Source organism: Palaemon carinicauda, chromosome 30 (assembly GCF_036898095.1).
Source record: "Palaemon carinicauda isolate YSFRI2023 chromosome 30, ASM3689809v2, whole genome shotgun sequence".
In the NCBI taxonomy this organism is placed as follows: Eukaryota; Metazoa; Arthropoda; class Malacostraca; order Decapoda; family Palaemonidae; genus Palaemon; species Palaemon carinicauda.
This window is the reverse complement of record NC_090754.1, coordinates 63533605-63552037: the sequence shown is the minus strand read 5'-3', so window position 1 is coordinate 63552037 and position 18433 is coordinate 63533605. Positions and strand designations below refer to the sequence as shown.

The 18433-nt window shown below is 38.6% G+C and overlaps 1 protein-coding gene across 1 annotated transcript in view; it reads right to left on the bottom strand.

Moving 5' to 3' along the window:
• Window positions 1-18381, bottom strand: part of LOC137623220 (uncharacterized) — a 268465-nt gene extending 250084 nt beyond the window's left edge. Inside the window, 6 exon segments of the mRNA XM_068353940.1 lie at window positions 2643-2747; window positions 3341-5968; window positions 15630-15851; window positions 15853-16173; window positions 16175-16849; window positions 16851-18381. Coding sequence (XP_068210041.1) covers window positions 2643-2747; window positions 3341-5968; window positions 15630-15851; window positions 15853-16173; window positions 16175-16849; window positions 16851-17165 — 4266 coding nt within the window. The 5' untranslated portion in view covers window positions 17166-18381.
• Between the last annotated feature and the right edge of the window lie 52 nt (window positions 18382-18433).

Genomic DNA, 18433 nt, shown 5'->3' with positions numbered 1-18433 from the left:
GCTTTCATAAAAAAAAATCTTTATAATAGTTTTCTCGAAAATAAAATGCCCCTAATAAAGGCCCATTGCAACTAAACCCTTAACTAACCATCCAATTTATTGCATCCTAACCTGTTAGGTTATAAACTTTCGAAAAACTATGAAAAATTAAAGGGAAAAGTGAATACTTACGTTTGGTAATGGTACGGAAGCTAAGCTATACTAAAATGTCATATGATGTACATTAAGTAGACTAGAAAAGCTAAACCCAACACAGGGAATCAAAAAAGCTAGATAAGGACAACTGAAATATTTAATATATATAAAAAGCTAAGCTAAACAAATGCAAAGATAAGGGAACAAGGCAGAAAAAATAAGTAGCAAACCACACAAAGCTATAAACTTGTCTAATTTCCTCTAAACACTACAAACAACTTTAATTACTTAAAACAACTAAAGGTAAGCTACACAAATTACACCAATATATCTGCTAAGTAATAACATACACGGATAAACCCTTACAGACAAACAAACTCAAACATGCTATTACTTGCCACCAAGTACGATTTAGAAATTAATTGCAACACTAATACGACAAACAACAAACAAGAGCTACGCTACACAAAGTAAAACAAAACACCCTCCATAAAATACAAACAGACAAAGCTAGGCACCACTTTAACATGTCGTAAAGCTTATAATAAATTAACGTACATATCAGAACATGTAACTAGAAAATTTCCAATAAGCAATAAAACTAGAGGCTATAAAAAACAAAAAAACAAAAAAAATCAAAAAATCCACAAGCCAAAAAAACCACAGTCGATCGTGAGTAATTGATAGGTATTACTCAAGTTTTCGAAATTACCTTGCCACATAGATCTCCCATTACTTTCAGGCAAAATTTCTTTTAGTATTAATTGATATAAAGATATTTCTTTTAGTATTCATTGATATAAAGATAAAGATTCTGTGTTCAAAATTTGTCCCTGAAATATATTATCTCTAAATATAAAAATATAAATTTCTTTCAAGACAAGAACAAATTTCTAACACCAGTCAGGAAGTATAGTCCACTAAATAAGTCCTATCGTATGGTATTTCCCTTAATATTCATGAACCGGATTTTAAGATTGTGCGTAATAGCGTTATCGTCACGCTCCTTTCAAAGGATATTTCTGCAATAACATAAAAGAGCCTTACTACATATATACACTTCAATCTCAACCACTGTTGCTATCAATTTTATTATCTGTCAAACTGGCGTCCTATACATTTAGCTACCTATTTATCTTAGTATGTGTGTAATTAATAATGGTACATTCTTCTACACATACATTGGCGTCTGCACTACAACCGTAAACGAAATATTTTCTTATGATAAATTATCTAATTAAACCTCCTCGCTAAACTATGATGTCATAGTCAAAAACTTCATTCACTAAAACAAATAAATAACCTATATTCATTCTTCCACTTAACATACGCTATCACTACGTGGGACTAAGAGACTTTCCTAGGTACATGTTTATGCAAAAAATAAATTCAATTCGTACTTGTTGAAAAAAAATCTCCCAGACCACTATTAACTTAGCTTCTTCTATTATTCAACTCAATATTCCACACGTAAATAAATCTCAAAAGCAAACATCTATCTAGAATTTCATTGCAATTCCTAAAATCATAGGCTCAAATACTAAGCATAAAATTCCCCGCAATTAAATATTAACGTTAAATGAAATCAAAACTTCAACCCTAACCTTACAGAAATGCCTAAAAATTTACCTCCAAAATGAATGATAAAAAATATATATATCAAAAGAACTTAAAACAGAAAATAACGAAACATGAATTTCACATTTTAAGCGATTAAATAGTTATTACTAAATCATTAGAATGAAATTTCTTGGTAAGAACTAAGAACAAAACTACAAATAAAATAAATTCCAAAACAATTGGATCCCAAATATATAAAATTCAGAACTACAAAAACTTCCTAAAAAACACTAAATAATTACGACTAACAAAGAAAAAAAAAAAAGCCTTTTTGACAACGATAGCAACTACAGTAATTCTCAAAAGGATGTGAAGTCACACTCCAAACGATGACTGTCACCAGTAGTGACGTCATGTCGTACAATGAGATACCCTGTGCACGAGGCTCTGACTTATGGTGGCCTTTGACATCTTGACCTTTTCATCATGAATAAACAATAACCTTTTAACATTCCAATATTTTCTTCACGAATAAACTCGTTAAGGTTAGCTATACCTCACTTATATAAATATCGTTATTTACAGGATGGTATTTCTCATGATACTGGAATAGCATAAACTGTATAATTAAAAATAATTTAATAGTTACAGATACAATTCTTTCAAATGCTTACCGCAAATTCCAAGCAAATAGAATAAAACTGCTATAGGGAATGGTAGCATTTAAAGCTAAACAAGAAACGACTGAAATTTAATGGTACATATAAAAATATGGAAAATATTCAGGCAAACAACAAATTACATCAACTATATACACCCCACGTCCACAACAAATCTGACCATACACATACAAACAAGGATCTACACAAACACGCAGCAAAGCCAACACAACAACGTCGTTAAAAACGACGCTGCTACCTTAGAGTTCCCGTAAAGTTAATCCTCACCTCCCCGGCCATTAAGGAACCCTGCGGTAGATCTCCCCGTAGTCGCTCCAAGGAAAGTCGGATGAGATCCAGTTTATGACTGCTCTCCTCCAATCTCTGCTGAGCCTGTAGGGACGAGAGGAAGGGTACAGACGACAGCATTAGTTACCTTGCTACATTTTCCATAAGGTTAGGTAATAAAACTGGCATTAATAAGTAGCATAATGTTAAAACATATCAATAAGAATGCATCGATAAATAAAATAAAAAGTTTACTGTGTTACACACAAGATTATCTAAACATGGTTACTCTACAATACAGTTACGATAGCATGATTAAGTAACTCACAGCAAGTAACATTTTCACACTGAACACTGCTCATATAAATAAACCCTCACTCAACAATAAATGTTTGTTAGGAATAAATATAAAAAAAATGCACACAGCTGGTGAACATGATTAAGAGAAGTGAAGGCTACAACCTTCCATTCTGATTTTGCAACTATGTGGTGTCATGTTTGTTGGAGGTGGAGCCGAGTGGTACGTGAGACATGATCCAATGATGGGTAGCGAGTGTGGACGGAGAGGTCGGGGAAAGTCCTATGGGAAAAGGTGGCAAGGTCTCAAGAAACTGGTAGGAATACCATTGGGAGAAGGCTAGGGAATGGATGAGTTGGGAAAGGTGGGAGTTGGTGTCTAGTATACATGGCTTACCTACATGGGGGAGGGTTGCGCTGTCGCTGACATTGCTGCCGTTACGGACTAGAGAGGTGCCAGGATAGGAGCTCGGCTGTGGGACCACCATTATGCTTTCATCCCTGCCTTCTGCCCCAAGATCAGTCATTGACCAAGCTCGAAGATGGCTACCAAAGTGTGGGGTGCCCGAGGACAGCTGAGCCCAACTGCAACAATTTTCACAAGAGCACTGAGGATTCCTTGGGGGACCAAAGTGGATCCCTCTTCGCTTTGGATATGAAAGGATCATCTCTCCAAACATCTGTGGTCGTACAAACTTCCGCTGCTCTGGTCTATATGCAGTCCTGACTTCCATCATTCGAGATGCAGGGACAGGAACAGTTTGACTAAATGGGAATCTTGGCAAATGACGAAACAGGCCAATATTTATCAGTCTTCCACCAACAGTAGTGGTGAGTGGGTCATTATCATCTTGGAACTGGTCTCCCCTGGAACCTTGAGGTATATGAGATCCAGTAGTGTGTGGAAATAGAGGAGCTGATATTCTCCCTGACATGTGACTTTCAAAAGCAGTTTCAGTTTCAGAAGACTTTATAGGTTCTTTCTTTGGGCTTTGACGAGCGCAAGCTGATAATCGTCGTCTGACAGTGGATATAACATCCTGCCATTCCACCGAGCCTGATCTTGAGGATTCTTCTCTATCTAAAAGCTCTTCAAGAAAACTAGTTGAACGTTTCCTGTCTAAAGATCCATGTGAGCTTGCTTTGGATCCTTGTTTTTCAATACGAGTGTATGGTTCATGTCTCTCTGACTGATACCTGTGATCTGATGCAGAGTACGATTCAGATCTATCAACATAGGCAGTTTGCCTTGGCTCAGCTCGACGGTCAGATACAGATCGCTCAAGATGTTTTTTGGAATCTTTCCTTTCTAGGTAAATACCCCGGTCCTTTACCTCCAGGGATCGTGAAGATCCTCTTCGGTCATCAGATCTCCCTGAATCTCTTCTTGGCATGCTAGGTGAATAGTCTCTTTTGCTACTTTTACTTGAATCCTTCCTTTCTACAACTTTAAACTCTCTTCTCTCAAAACCTCTAAATGATTCTCTTCTTTCTAGGCCCACAGCAGACTCACTATATTCTTTCTGACTACCAATGCCCATCTCTCTAGATCGGCTGGAGTCCTTCCTTTCCAAAGATCTTGTAGATTCTCTTCTTTCTATGAAACTGATAAGATCTTTCAATTCCATGGATTTTGTTGAATCCTTTTGTTCTTTCAATGACTTTTCTTTACATTCTACTTCTCCATTCACTCTACTACTTGGCTTTCTTCTTTCAACAGTCCCATATGACTCTCTGCTCTCAAAACTTGTGAAAGAATCAGTTCGGTCTAAGGATTTGCCAGATTCCGCATATCCTAGTGATTCTGAATCTTTCATATCTTGGGACATAACTGACTGCTTTCTTTCTTGGGCTTTGTACTGCTGCATCCATTCCAACAAACGGTTTGATTCTCTTCTTTCTACTGGCTGGCTACCATCCTCTGCTATTCCAAAAGGACTATGTGTTTCTGCTGATTGTTGAGATTCTCGTCTCTCAAGAGATTTTGAAATAACTTTCAGATCTTCCTTTGAAAAATCTTTAAATGCAGGTAACTTTGCTAGTTCTGCTACATTAGTTGGAGTGGTAGTGTGAGACCGCTCATGTTCCTTCTGAGCGCGCCTCTTCAGAGCTTCCCTATACCTTTGTTCTTGACCTTTTTGGATGTATTTCTGTCTCTCCAAATGTGGAGAGCGCCACTGCTTAGGAGAGTCATGCATTCCAAGAGTGCTTTGTACTTCTGCCAACTCAGGCTCAGCCTCATAAAATGCTTCATGGAGAGATGAGAGTGATAACTCTGATGTGGGTCTAGGAGAAGGCAAATCCATCTCGCTCGTTAAACGAGGTGTAGACGTTTCAAATTCACTACCACGCCATGATAAAGCCGACGAAGGCAATTCAGGCTCAGGCTCACCCTCCCATGGATCAACTACTTCTAATGGACTACTGAGGTAGGACAAACTAGAGTGTCTGCTGTGTGGTATAATACCAGAATTCTCCAAGTTTCGTGGAAGAGGTGGAGAAGGAACCCTGAGTGTAGTTGGTCGTTGCTGTTGTTCAGAAGGAGCAGGCATGGGGATTGGAGACCTGATTGTAGTTGGTTCTGTGTCTGAAAGATATATTTTATCCATCCTAGCAGGTTCTTGATCACGACTAGTTTCCTTGTCTTCCATCTGTGGTAGTGGTGGTGATGCACATAGAGGTAATACATCATCCGTGATAAAGGCAGACCGCCCACCACTATGTGTTCGGCGGCTTCGACCACGGGAATAAACGAAACTAGAAGCCTTTTCTTCAAGTGGTCGATAATGACTTCTGCCTAAATTCATTTCGGTTTTCCTACGTTGCTTTGACCCCAAAGCGACAACAGCATGAGGCCTTCTTGGGCCTGATTCCAAACTATCTTCAGAGACAGGCGAAGACGGCGGTGAGGATTCTATCTCGGATGAAGAACTGCAATAGACGTCGATGTGTATGGTGCGAGGACGAGGTCGAGTTCTAGTTGTACGGGAGCCACGTTCTCGGGTGCCAAGGGACGGACCACCTTCACCCTGCGAACCCATGATCACACTACACTCCTGCCTAAACAGGCACTCGCTACCCTCATATATATAAATTCAAGTAGAACATTTCCTTTACCATAATCATAATTTATTTAATGAATATTACAATTTAGTAAATACTTCAACTGAAAAATGGCAAAATCAGAATGACTTTCCATTATACTTGCATCAATATACAATAAGCCCATTGCAAAAGGGAGAGAAGCCGTCACATTTAAGCAAAGCTAGGTATTATGCTAAAAAAATTTCAGTTATCTCAAAACCTTAACTGTAATCTTAAAAATTAGGTTTGGGGGAACAAAAGCAAGACTTTCACCTCAAAACGCAGAAGGGAAACAAACCGTTATTATGGCTTGGAAATTTTCGACATGGTCTGGATGGCATAAAGAACAGGAATCTGGATGTGTGTATCAGTAACTGGACTATGCATTTTCCCCGTCTACATAAATAAAAACTGATCTCGACAAAAAAAAAACAAAGACACAAATCATACTTTGTCGGGATTATAACTTTAAAATTCAATTTCCTATAACATTTCTATGTCATCTAACTCACTGAACAAAGATAAAATATATATAAAAATATTCCCCCACGCAGTTGAGTTTCATGGATTTTATAACATTATAGGAATTCATACTTGGTACCTATTGTATGAGAGAATATTTAGAATATTTACACGAACTTACAAACATACATACACACAAACACACACATACACACACACACACACACACACACACATATATATATATATATATATATAGTGTGTGTGTGTGTATGTGTGTGTATACACAGCATGTCCATAGTCTCTTTACAACGTGAATAAATTACAAAAGCAAGGTAAATATGCAGATATTACTATAAAATCAGTAGTAGATACTGCATTGGTTTTGACTCGCTTAATAAACCTCTATATGGGCATCATTAGTTACATGAAGCACATCGAGACAGTACTCGATTTCTCGCCGTGTACGTTAAAGCATAGCCTCATCAATGGAGGGCAATGTGATCAGTGATTTTTTGCTTGAGATCAGTATCATCTTGTACCTTTTGTTCAATCCGCAATGCCTTTAATGTAACCCCATAGACAAAGGTTCAGGGGAGTGATATCTGAGGAACAAGATGGCCAGGGAATTGGACCATACATTCAATCCACCAGTATAGAAACAATTAAATTAGGGACACACGATTTTGGCAGAAAATGAGGCTTGGTTGAATGTCATCTAGTTGTGGTGCCACATATTCAGTCAAAAGATCAAGGTAAACATTTGCAGTAATTGAAGTCTTGTAGAAAAAGGGACCAAAGATTCAATTGTGCATGATCCTACATCAGATATTCACCTTTGGATTATCATAGTGAAGTTCCTAGTCACATTATATATTATTATTATCATTATTACTATTTCTATTATTATTATTGGCCCTATTATTTGCTAAATAACAACCTTAACCGGAAAAGCAGGATTCTATAAGCTCAAGGGCTTTACAGGGTAAATAGCCCAATGAGGAAAGGAAATAAGGAAAAAGATAGAATACAGTGCCTGAGTGTAACCTCAAGGAAGAGAACATGAAAGGTTGCCTCATCACTCCAGAAAATTAAGATGAAATTCATTCCAGCATATTAACTCCCAAATCTTTTCGTCTAGGTTTAACATTTTGTCCAAGTGCCTGTAGTTACACTTTTCATGCGTACAATACACGAACAATGTTTTCCTCAGATGTTCTTGGTCATCCACTCGTCCCTTTATCCAACAATGTTCGTCTTCTTAAATTTCTTGTGTTCTGTAGTTTTGCAGAGTATGCGTCGTACCTTATTCTGTTCCAATGCACCATGATACACACCGTGCCTTTTCTTGAGGAGTAGCCCTTTTTGGGGTTTCCTTTACCAGCACCTCTTTCATAAGCAGGGTACTTGAAATAAAAACGCAATATGATAAACAACTTGGTAAGTGCAGAGTACACAGAAAGATACTGTAATATATTTTCTAAATTGTGAAGACTTTATGGACGCTATATATATATATATATGTGGTGTGTGTGTGTGTGTGTGTGTGTATATATAGATATAGCTTACACAAACAGTATTTAAAGGCAGCACGAGAAAAATATTCTTGATTTATTCTCTTTTGTATTATACGGATAAATCTCATTCCTGATCATCCGACACAAAAATATGTTGCGTCTGGTTTCAAGAGAGAATTTAAGACACTTTAATAGCTACTACACATTGTCAACCTTAACACACCAACGCGTTCTGCTTAAAACACTTCGACATAAAATCAAATGTACCGAAAAAAAATCAGGATATTCCTGAGTATTTAACCGATTTTTCAACATTAGATAAATAACAAAATTACTAGCAAGTCTAAAGAGTTGACTAAAGCGAATATTAGCTTACCTTGCATAGCGAAAATTAATAAAATCCAAGGAAGAATTCCATTTAACTTAATAAGCAATAGAATAAAATGCTAATGCAATATGCCAAGCGAAAAGTCTCTTAACAAAACAAAGAGAATATCTAAAAGGAATAAGTGGACATTCTGCTTTCATGATAAACTTTCCAAGCTTATTCTTGATCAGATTTCCATATTTTAATCAGATTTCCATATTTTGTGAAGAATTTACAGGCAAATGTTCCCTTTTTTATATATTCCATTAGAATGCACGTAGTGCAATTACAAAAAGGATTCCACCAAGCCTTGCGACATAATGGTCTAGTACGAAGAACATCGGGTCACTATAAAGTGCGAAACCCAATGAAGAAAGTGTTATCAACAAGAACTAAGGCGAAGTTTTTTCTCAGAATATGCAGATGGGGCATCAGTCCCCCAGCTGCATCGCCAGCCCAGCCCAGCCCAGCCCAGCCCCCCCCCCCCCCCCCCCCCCCCCACACACACACACACACACCGGGAAGCGAAAAACCGAGACGACCACCTTCGAGAAAAGGAAGGCGACCGACCAAATGGCACAGGGCCAGAAAGGGCTTCATGGCAGTGCCACCTTCGCGACGGACTGCCGCGTGCATTTCGAAAAATAAATAAAACTGTTTAGGCTTTAGAAGAATAAAACGTTAAAGCCAAACAAATTAGGTTTCAAATTATCACAATGAGCTTGTATAAAGCTTCAGTTGCTTCTAAGGTTTATGAGCAAATGTCACATCAAAGACAAGAATGCCTTTTGAGTTAGATGGTCTCGTGTGCTTTTGTACCATATTTCGATTTGCACTATCTCGCTATATAATAAAGTACAAGTCTGGCTATATATATATAAATATGAATTTTTCCCGGTCAAGCTTCACTCTCCCTGTTACTCGGGTAGGAAGAATTGAAGTAGTCATACTCTGGTGAGTTGGGGTGCGCGTGTGTGCATCTGTCTAAATATTCAGCTGTCATTTTTTACTGGTTGCGTAAACTACTAAAGGCCTACGTTCATAATATTAACCAAACTTTATTCAATACTGAACAGAAGACGAACGAAAAGAAAAGTCGCAAGAGATTCACTATGGATGTATAAATATACTCAGCAGTGATATAAAACAGCTGTATTCTTCCTGAAGAAATAGTTTATTTATTTACTTATTTCATTTCCTCACTTGGCAATTTTTCCCTGTCGGAGCTCTTCTGGGGCTTGTAGCATCCTGCTTTTCCAACTAGTAATAATAATATAATCTTAAGGGGCTTTATATTTCAGTAACCTAAAATGTTATTATAGTTTTACCACAAAATCATGGATGAACCCAGAGAGAGGCGACAATTTATGAGCAGGATATGAACGGCTTCACACTGGTTAAATAAGGATTGTCTCAACGAAGGGCTCTCTTCGATGGTATACATTTGACTGACAAATAAACATACATCTCTCTCTCTCTCTCTCTCTCTCTCTCTCTCTCTCTCTCTCTCTATGAATAGGAACCCGCATCATTCTACTAACAACCAGGTGCAGGATTTACAATTCAGGCTCAACAACAGCAGGCTGAAGTTTGAGTGGTCCCGCTTTATTTGAAAATAAATGGCTGAGCACTCAAAGAGAGAGAGAGAGAGAGAGAGAGAGAGAGAGAGAGAGAGAGAGAGAGAGAATCAAACAAATGTTAATGAGCCTTGAAAATGGAAATGGTGTAATAATACCCTTACCAAACAAGGTTAGAAGCCACAGATTTCTCTATTACTTTCAAATTTTCGAGCAAATTATTCTTATGGCCGTTGCCATTTGACTTCCTATATTAACCTATTCTTCCTTGATCTTTTAGCATGGGATTATGTAAATTTTAGTTCATATTATATATATATATATATATATATAATATATAATGCATCATTATATATATACATACACACACACATATATACAGTATATATATAAATGAAATACATAAATATATGAAATCGAGAGAGAGAGAGAGAGAGAGAGAGAGAGAGAGAGAGAGCACACGCTCATATTAAAGCCGAAAGGCATGTTCATTGTCCGTAGACTATATACAGTAGATTCATATTATAAAAATACTGGAACAGTCTACTGTATATCTCAGGATACGAATGCATTTGCATGAATGTTGTTATATTTGTTTATATGAATGGCTTTTCGATATTTGTATCATAACCATTCCCTATCAAGACTTTTCAATAAAAATTGTACAAATCTCTTCTCACGCTTAAGTGTTTCCATTTGCTGTTATGAGATTCTGCAACTAATAAAGGTTTTAAAGGCCACTCGTGAATGGCAGAGACAAGGGATAGTGACACTGCACTATCAAGCAGGACAATGACCTAAAGACTGACCATATGATCATCACCCAAGCCTCTCTCCACCCAAGCTAGGATCAAAGAGGGCTAGGCAATGACGGCTGATGACTCAGCAGGTAGACCTATAGGCTCCCCCAAACCCCCATCCTCAGCTCACAAGGATGGTGAGGTTGCAGCTACTAAAGGAACTAATGAGTTTGAGCACGACTCGAACCCCAGTCTGGCGATCATCAGGCAGGAACGTTTCTAATAGGCCATCACAACCCGTTATGAAATACATATTTTTATTCATTTGGAATAGTACTTCACAGCTTAGTAACCTTAAAAAACAGTTATACTAACCTTTGTTCACTGGGCATATCTATCTCACTGAAAAATCGTTTACAATATTACCCAACTTTATTTTTCATTGGAATTATCATTTACTTTTTTTTCGTTGTGCAGAACACTTTAATCGATGTTTGGATTAATTGTTCCTATGAATACTGTGTAACTGAATAATTCTTAGCATTATTATTGATTTTTAAGTAATAGATCTCAAAGAGTTGTTGTTGATGGGCACCATAGTGATTATAGGAATGTGATATCCGGTGTTCCACAGGGTAGTGTTCTTGGCCCATTACTTTTCATACTATATACACATGACATGTGGTTTGGCCTAGAAAATAAGCTTGTTGCATATGCAGATGATGCTACTCTCTTTGCACCAATTCCATCCCCTGAATGTAGATCTAGGGTTGGTGAATCCCTTAATAGAGATTTAGCTAGAATTAATGCATGGTGCAAATTATGGGGTATGAAGTTGAATCCTAACAAAACTCAAAGTATGATTGTAAGTAGGTCAAGGACGGTGGCTCCTCAACATCCGGATCTCAGTATTGATAATGTTTCTTTAAATATGTATGACTCTTTCAAAATTTTAGGTGTGATTCTCGACAGTAAATTTACTTTTGAGAAGCATATAAGGTCTGTTTCTTCTTCAATTGCACAAAAAATAGGCTTATTGAGAAAGTCTTTCAAGATATTCGGTGATCAATCTATTCTGAAGAAGTGTTTTAATTCTTTCATTCTACCTTGTTTTGAGTATTGTTCTCCTGTCTGGTCTTCAGCTGCTGATTCTCATCTTAATTTGTTGGACAGAAACTTACGGTCTATTAAATTTCTTATTCCTGATCTAGATATTAATCTCTGGCACCGTCGTTCAATTAGTTCATTATGCATGTTGCATAAGATTTTTCATAACTCTGGCCATCCTTTACATTCAGATCTCCCAGGACAATTCTATCCTGTTCGTAATACTAGGCAGGCAGTTAATTCTAATAGCCAGGCCTTCTCCATCACGAGGCTCAATACTACGCAGTACTCTAGAAGTTTTATTCCAGCTGTTACCAATTTGTGGAATGATCTTCCTAATCGGGTGGTTGAATCAGTAGAACTTCAAAAGTTCAAAGTTGGAGCAAATGCTTTTTTGTTGACCAGGCGGACATGAGTCTTTTATAGTTTATTTATGACATATTTGTTTTTGATGTTGTTGATAGTTTATATATGACATGTCTGTTTTGACGTTGTTACTGTTTTTAGAATGATTTATTGTTAATTTGTTCTCTTCATTTATTTATTTCCTTATTTCCTTTCCTCACTGGGCTATTTTTCCCTGTTGGAGCCCCTGGGCTTGTAGCATCTTGCTTTTCCAACTAGGGTTGTAGCTTGGATAGTAATAATAATAATAATAATAAGAACAATATTACGGATCCCCTTCTTTTGTTTACTCATTCTTCAGCAAAGCGTTCAACATTCCCAAAGTAACCGACTTCCATGAATACTGTTTAGACAGGAAAGGAAAGAAACAAAGAAATAAATAAACTACAAGAGAAGTAATGAAAATAGGTACTTTACGAACAGTAACATTAAAATGGATCTTTCATATATAAACTAATTTATAAGAGACTTTTGTCAGCCTGTTCAACATAAGAAACATGTGCTGCAAGTTTGAACTTTTGAAGTTCCACCGATTCAACTACCTGATTAGGAAGATCATTCCACATCTTCGTCACAGCTGAAATAAAACTTAATGGTTACGAAGATCTACTAAGCACCCAATGCAATTTTCCGAAGTGTTATGTCATCCTTTGTTAACCGGCCTATTCTCAAGAGTCGAGTGACGTAGCCACTTTGTATAATTGGTTAATTCCTCAGTTAAGAGATTTATCTGCCTCCTTAGTCATCCAATTTGTCGGTCAAGATGTTTACTCAGATCCTCTTGTTTGAGCAATCCTTAATCTTGGCTAACGCCATTCTTTATCTTCCAAGGCTTCGGAATGCATATGACCCGTCACCCGTCAGGATATAGTTATCGCTCTGCTTCAGAAAGCATTTGCGGTTTTCCGCTATTTTGAGCATGATGAATACTGTGCGTATCATATATATGACCTTTCTCTGTTCAGTGGCTGGATTTGACTTTCTCTCTACTTTTCTGAGATTTATTTTTGTTGACTTATCTGTATGTATAACTTCTTAGTTGCATGACTTAATCTAATATATTTGTAAATGGGTATTTAATTCCGCGGAAAGCTTGCTTTGTATGCAAATGGCTTTCTGAGCTTATTTTGTCCCAGAGGAATTCGTGTTTGATAATAACAACAATAACAAAATAGAAACAAAATGATCCTATAAAATTTTGATGATTATGTTCTCACATTTTTTGGGACACGCTTTAATCGGCACGTCTTAATTCTAAACAGGAAATATAAGTCTAAGAATAAAATGTGTAGTATGAAGAGCATGTCAAATTATATCTTAAGCTGGCAAGAATTACACTAGAAACTCCACATCAACTCTCTCTCTCTCTCTCTCTCTCTCTCTCTCTCTCTCTCTCTCTCTCATTTAATTAAACATAGTATCTAATAACCACCGTTCATAGTAAATTTACTGATTTCGTCCGTCACAGTAACCGATTTAAGGTTGGTCGTCCACAACTTCAGACAAACAACAGTAACCTAATTCTGCCGACAATCAGAATCTTTACAGCGTATTAATCACAACCACATTTCCAGAGGCTGTGGAACATCGCCATTACCCGAAGAGTACCAGGAGTTTAGAAGAAAATTGAGCAAAAGAAATAAATTTAAGATGTTCACTCAAAAATGCTGGAAGAGATTTGGCATTTGCATATATATGAGAGAGAGAGAGAGAGAGAGAGAGAGAGAGAGAGAATTCTATTTCACATTTTGTAGCGAACTACAAGTCTATTTTAAAGAGCAAGTCCTCTTAAGTACGCAACCAAAGAGGGAATAAAAGAAAAACCAATTTAATGTCAGGGAACTATTAATAGACATTACTTTAAATATTTCATTAAATACGTAGCAAAGAATAAAACATGAATTTTTGCTAAATCGCTGATTTTTTTTGTAACTAACCTAGGCATAACTATAAAACCCGGATACAGATGTATACAACGAAAACACAAAGAAATAAAACGAGAGAGGGCATCAAGCGAAAGAAGCTGGGAAATCCTTAATACTGCTCATACTAGGAAGACTTCTTTGATGACCATTCGTGAGAGAGAGAGAGAGAGAGAGAGAGAGAGAGAGAGAGGAGCTTTTTTTTTAATGAGTGGCAAGGAATGCAGACGAGGTGGGTAGTGGATGACCCATCCTTATGGAAGTTCCGGGAATTGTTGCTGTTGCTAACATCAGCTCTCTCTCTCTCTCTCTCTCTCTCTCTCTCTCTCTCTCTCTCTCTCTCTCTCTCTCTCTCTCTCTCTCCTACACAATACACACACTGAAAAACTATTATAAGAAAAATCTATCCTCTCCGCATACACACACACACACGTACACGCCTGATTCACAACAGACCTAACGAGATGGACAGACCTGTAATTCACAGATTGCACAATACAGTATATACACTTAAAATTGACGATACTCGAAAGCAGTCTTTTAAATCTAAACCTATTTCTAAAATCAAGATCAATGTCAAAATAACACGACCAAAGACCATAATAATATGATAATCCCTTGATATTTACTGTAATAACTAAGGGGACCAATGCACATAGATCGCTTGGTGGAAACAAGAAACCTTTTTTGGTCCATCCACATTTGTTCTTCTTCATTGTATAATCATTCTTTTTCTTGGTGACTAAGTAATGATTTCATCACCTGTGGTCTCAGCAATAACTAATCAAATTCTTGTTTTATCATAGTCCATTACATAAAAGGCTTTTTAAAATCTTCATTAACTATGGCAATTCCAACAGAAGGAGTATTACACCCTCTTCTCTTCAAAACTGATCGAAAATATAATAAATATCTAATTTCAGATAAAATATTTGGCAACGAAATATATTTCAAAGATCAACAAAAATAAATATAACCATTCAAGTTTAAACCCACGAGTAATTTACTTCTGCCACTTGAATCTTTCCTCAGTAATATTTTGTACACCTTATATAACGTTACCTTGATAAATTTTCTCTCTACGCCTCAATTCCAACATGTACTCTATTTCCCAGTTCATCAAATGTGACAATGAAAAGTCCTTTATGCCAACCAATAAAAAGTCATTATCTTAAGAGTAGGACTAGCGTGTGCCATGTAGCAGGAGGTAGGGATCACACACAATACACAGGATATATTCAGTCTTTTACTTTTATTATTATTTACAAATATCAACAACAAAAATGTGATATCACAAATGAGATCATGTAAAAAAACATATGGTTATTCTGATGAATAAAATACAGATATGTACAGAAATAATGAAGAAATGATGGAAGCTGATGAAACAGTATTCATTTGATCTACAAAAAGGAGCTGCATTTGCAGACGAAGACAAAATGGGATATCATATCTTTGGGACAACACACTTTGCATTGAAGGGAGACGTACACTGTACACGACATGTACCTGAGTAGCTGAATAACCACTAGGTCCTGCAGTTGATGTAGCTGCCGCAGCAGCAGCAGCAGCTCCCATTCGTGGCACTCGACGAGGCAACTGAGGAGTAGTCTGTGGTTGTTCTACTCCTACAGGACGTCCAAGACGTTCTGGTGATGAAGAACTCTCAGGAGATACTGGAGAACGATGTCTACGTGGCTGCGACCCTGGAGATGGAGAACGTTTTTTTCCCCTGTTGACGTTCTGGTGGAACCAAACGTTGTGATGCAGTGGAAGCTGGTGGGGGACCAGTATTCTTCTGGTCTGGACGTCTTGGCGCCCCCGGCTGACCTTCATAGCATCTATGAGAATTGAAAGTTTGGGTCGTAGGGGACTTTGATGGATGTCCACACACCGCCTCTGAATGACTGCAAGGATGAATCGTAGGCACTTGAGAGCGGATATGAGATGGTGAACAGGGAGAATGGTGATGGTGATGGTGAGAATGTGCACAAGCATGGCATGTACGTTCATGAGTTAAACTGGACATAAACGAGTAGAGTGCTGTGCAGTGGGTGGCATGGACAGCATGGCGGTTGAAGAACAGGTCCAACCGATGGCCCATGGGCACCTCCTACTCCACCTTCAAACATGCTGCGTCGATCTTGCTCTTCTGTCACAGGATGGAGCCGTTCCCATCCTCCAGATGCAAATGCCCCTACACCTGTGAAGCGAGTTTCAGGCCCTCCACGATGGCGGGCCCTTCCCCGTGGCTCTGAGGCTGGCCGCTCTATGTCTGGTTCTTTAGAAGGTTTCCCTTCCCTTGATGTGGAGTGAAACTCATGAGGACGAGTTTCCTTGGGTACCTGAATATCATTGTTCTGTAAGATGATATGAGCTGTGCTTTTACAGCGTCTCCCATAGGGGCGCTGTTGTACTGGACGCTGGGTGGCACGATCAAGACTCCCGGAGAAAGTCAAGCTACGAGGAGCTGGAGACTGTTCTTGAGGCTTGCTGAGATCCACAAGACTTTGAGTAAAGGTAGGACTTGCAGGAGTTGAGGTAAAACAAGTAGTGATGGGTAGTGCAGTGGAAGTGCCAGGGATGGCTGAAGAGGAGGTTGCTGTAGTGGTAGTGATGGTGGGCATATGATGGTCAGGATGTCCTGCCACCAAGTAATCACAAATTGTGCATGGGATAAGGGGAATGCCTTGAATATTGTTGGAGGGTTGGGCATTGTAGGTCATAGTTTAGTCCTTCTCGACCACATGTAATGGAGCACTGGGCTCCAGCAGAAGCCCCATCACCTGTCCACCGCCACTGTTCCGCTGGAGCTCCACTGGCCATTAGGGGCCGCCCACTCAGAGAGGAGGTAGAGGTGGGTGTAACATGAGCGTACTGCACAGGTGCCATGGAAGGAGTACCAAAGGTGAAGTGAGCCTGAAGTGTTACCTCCCGGGAATACACAGGATTTTGGGGATCCTGCTGTTGGTCTCCTTTGGTATTTTCCTTGTCAGATTTGGGAGGGTTAGATTTATCTTGAGAATCCACTCCTCCATTCTCCATTGCTAGTGTCCCTTATTTACTTCTAAACATGCCATAGAGCACCATTTCTATATCACAGTCTTACTATAAAGTTGCGCATGGAAGCATAAGAAAATGAGCAATAATCCAGTGGCGGTCCTAACAGAGGCCTCCATCATAACAAGAGGCAAATAACACTGACATTAAACATAAACAGGACACTGCAACCTCCTGATTTTCATAATCTGAAGAGATGAATTCAACTGTTTCCAAAAACCATCTCTTTCCATTTTGAAATCTTGTTCTCCATTTAGATGTATATCACAGTCATTTACCTTTAATAAACTCTGTCAAACAATTTTCAGTACAAAAATAATGCTTTAGACTTTCACAATTTCCCCTTTGCAACAAAATTCAATAATCTGAACTGTGAGAAAGGAAAAAAAAGAAATATTAACATAGTGAGATATGAAAATGTTATGTGAATGAATGAGAGGACAACAACATAAAATGAATCGAAAACTGAATCAATGATGATTGAGCAAAAGTCGAATGACGTAAGAATCGACTGAATTGTGCCCATTGTACCAGTAAAGCAAAAGGACTAGACCCTGGAGGAAGAGTATGGGCACAGTGAGGCTGTGATCGGGAGCCTCCAGGAGGGAAGCCTGGGGATCGGACGCAGACCCGGAGTAAAGGAGAGGGTTGGTGGACAACAAGGCTTGGGCGTGATCCCCCCCAACGGCACAACTGATATCACTTAATAACGTATCCATGTCGGCGGTCTTAACGTCACAAAAGAAATCCTTCGATATAGATTGAACTCCTTTGGCAGGCTTGATTTGACTAGACGAGCGGAATGAAAGGCAATAGTTGTTCCTCTTCCCTTGAAAATATGTATCACAACTCGGTAGTGGCCTATCTCCAACAAGGAAGGCAAGCTACGCCAGTGCAAGGCTGTTTGTTCCAAGGCAAAGGAGGAGAAAAACTTCCTTCCTTCTTCTTCTTCAGAGGTGGCTGCGAATTTCTCTCGACGATTTCAATTGCCTACACAAACTGGGCCTTCCAAAATCCATATCACAGACGAAGTAGGGACCAGTGGTAGCTGCTGGTCCTCCCCAACACGAGACAGATTTTCCTTCAAAAGGACAACGTGCTGCCGTCCATTACAAGAGATGTGAACTGTAACGAGGTTCAGAGGGAGGAGCAGGATGATCTTCCCTCGCGCTCTGTAACCACTAGAATGAAGTCGCGACGGCCGAACGCCCTTCATATACTTCACAGGACAGCCCCGGCCTACGGGTAGAGAA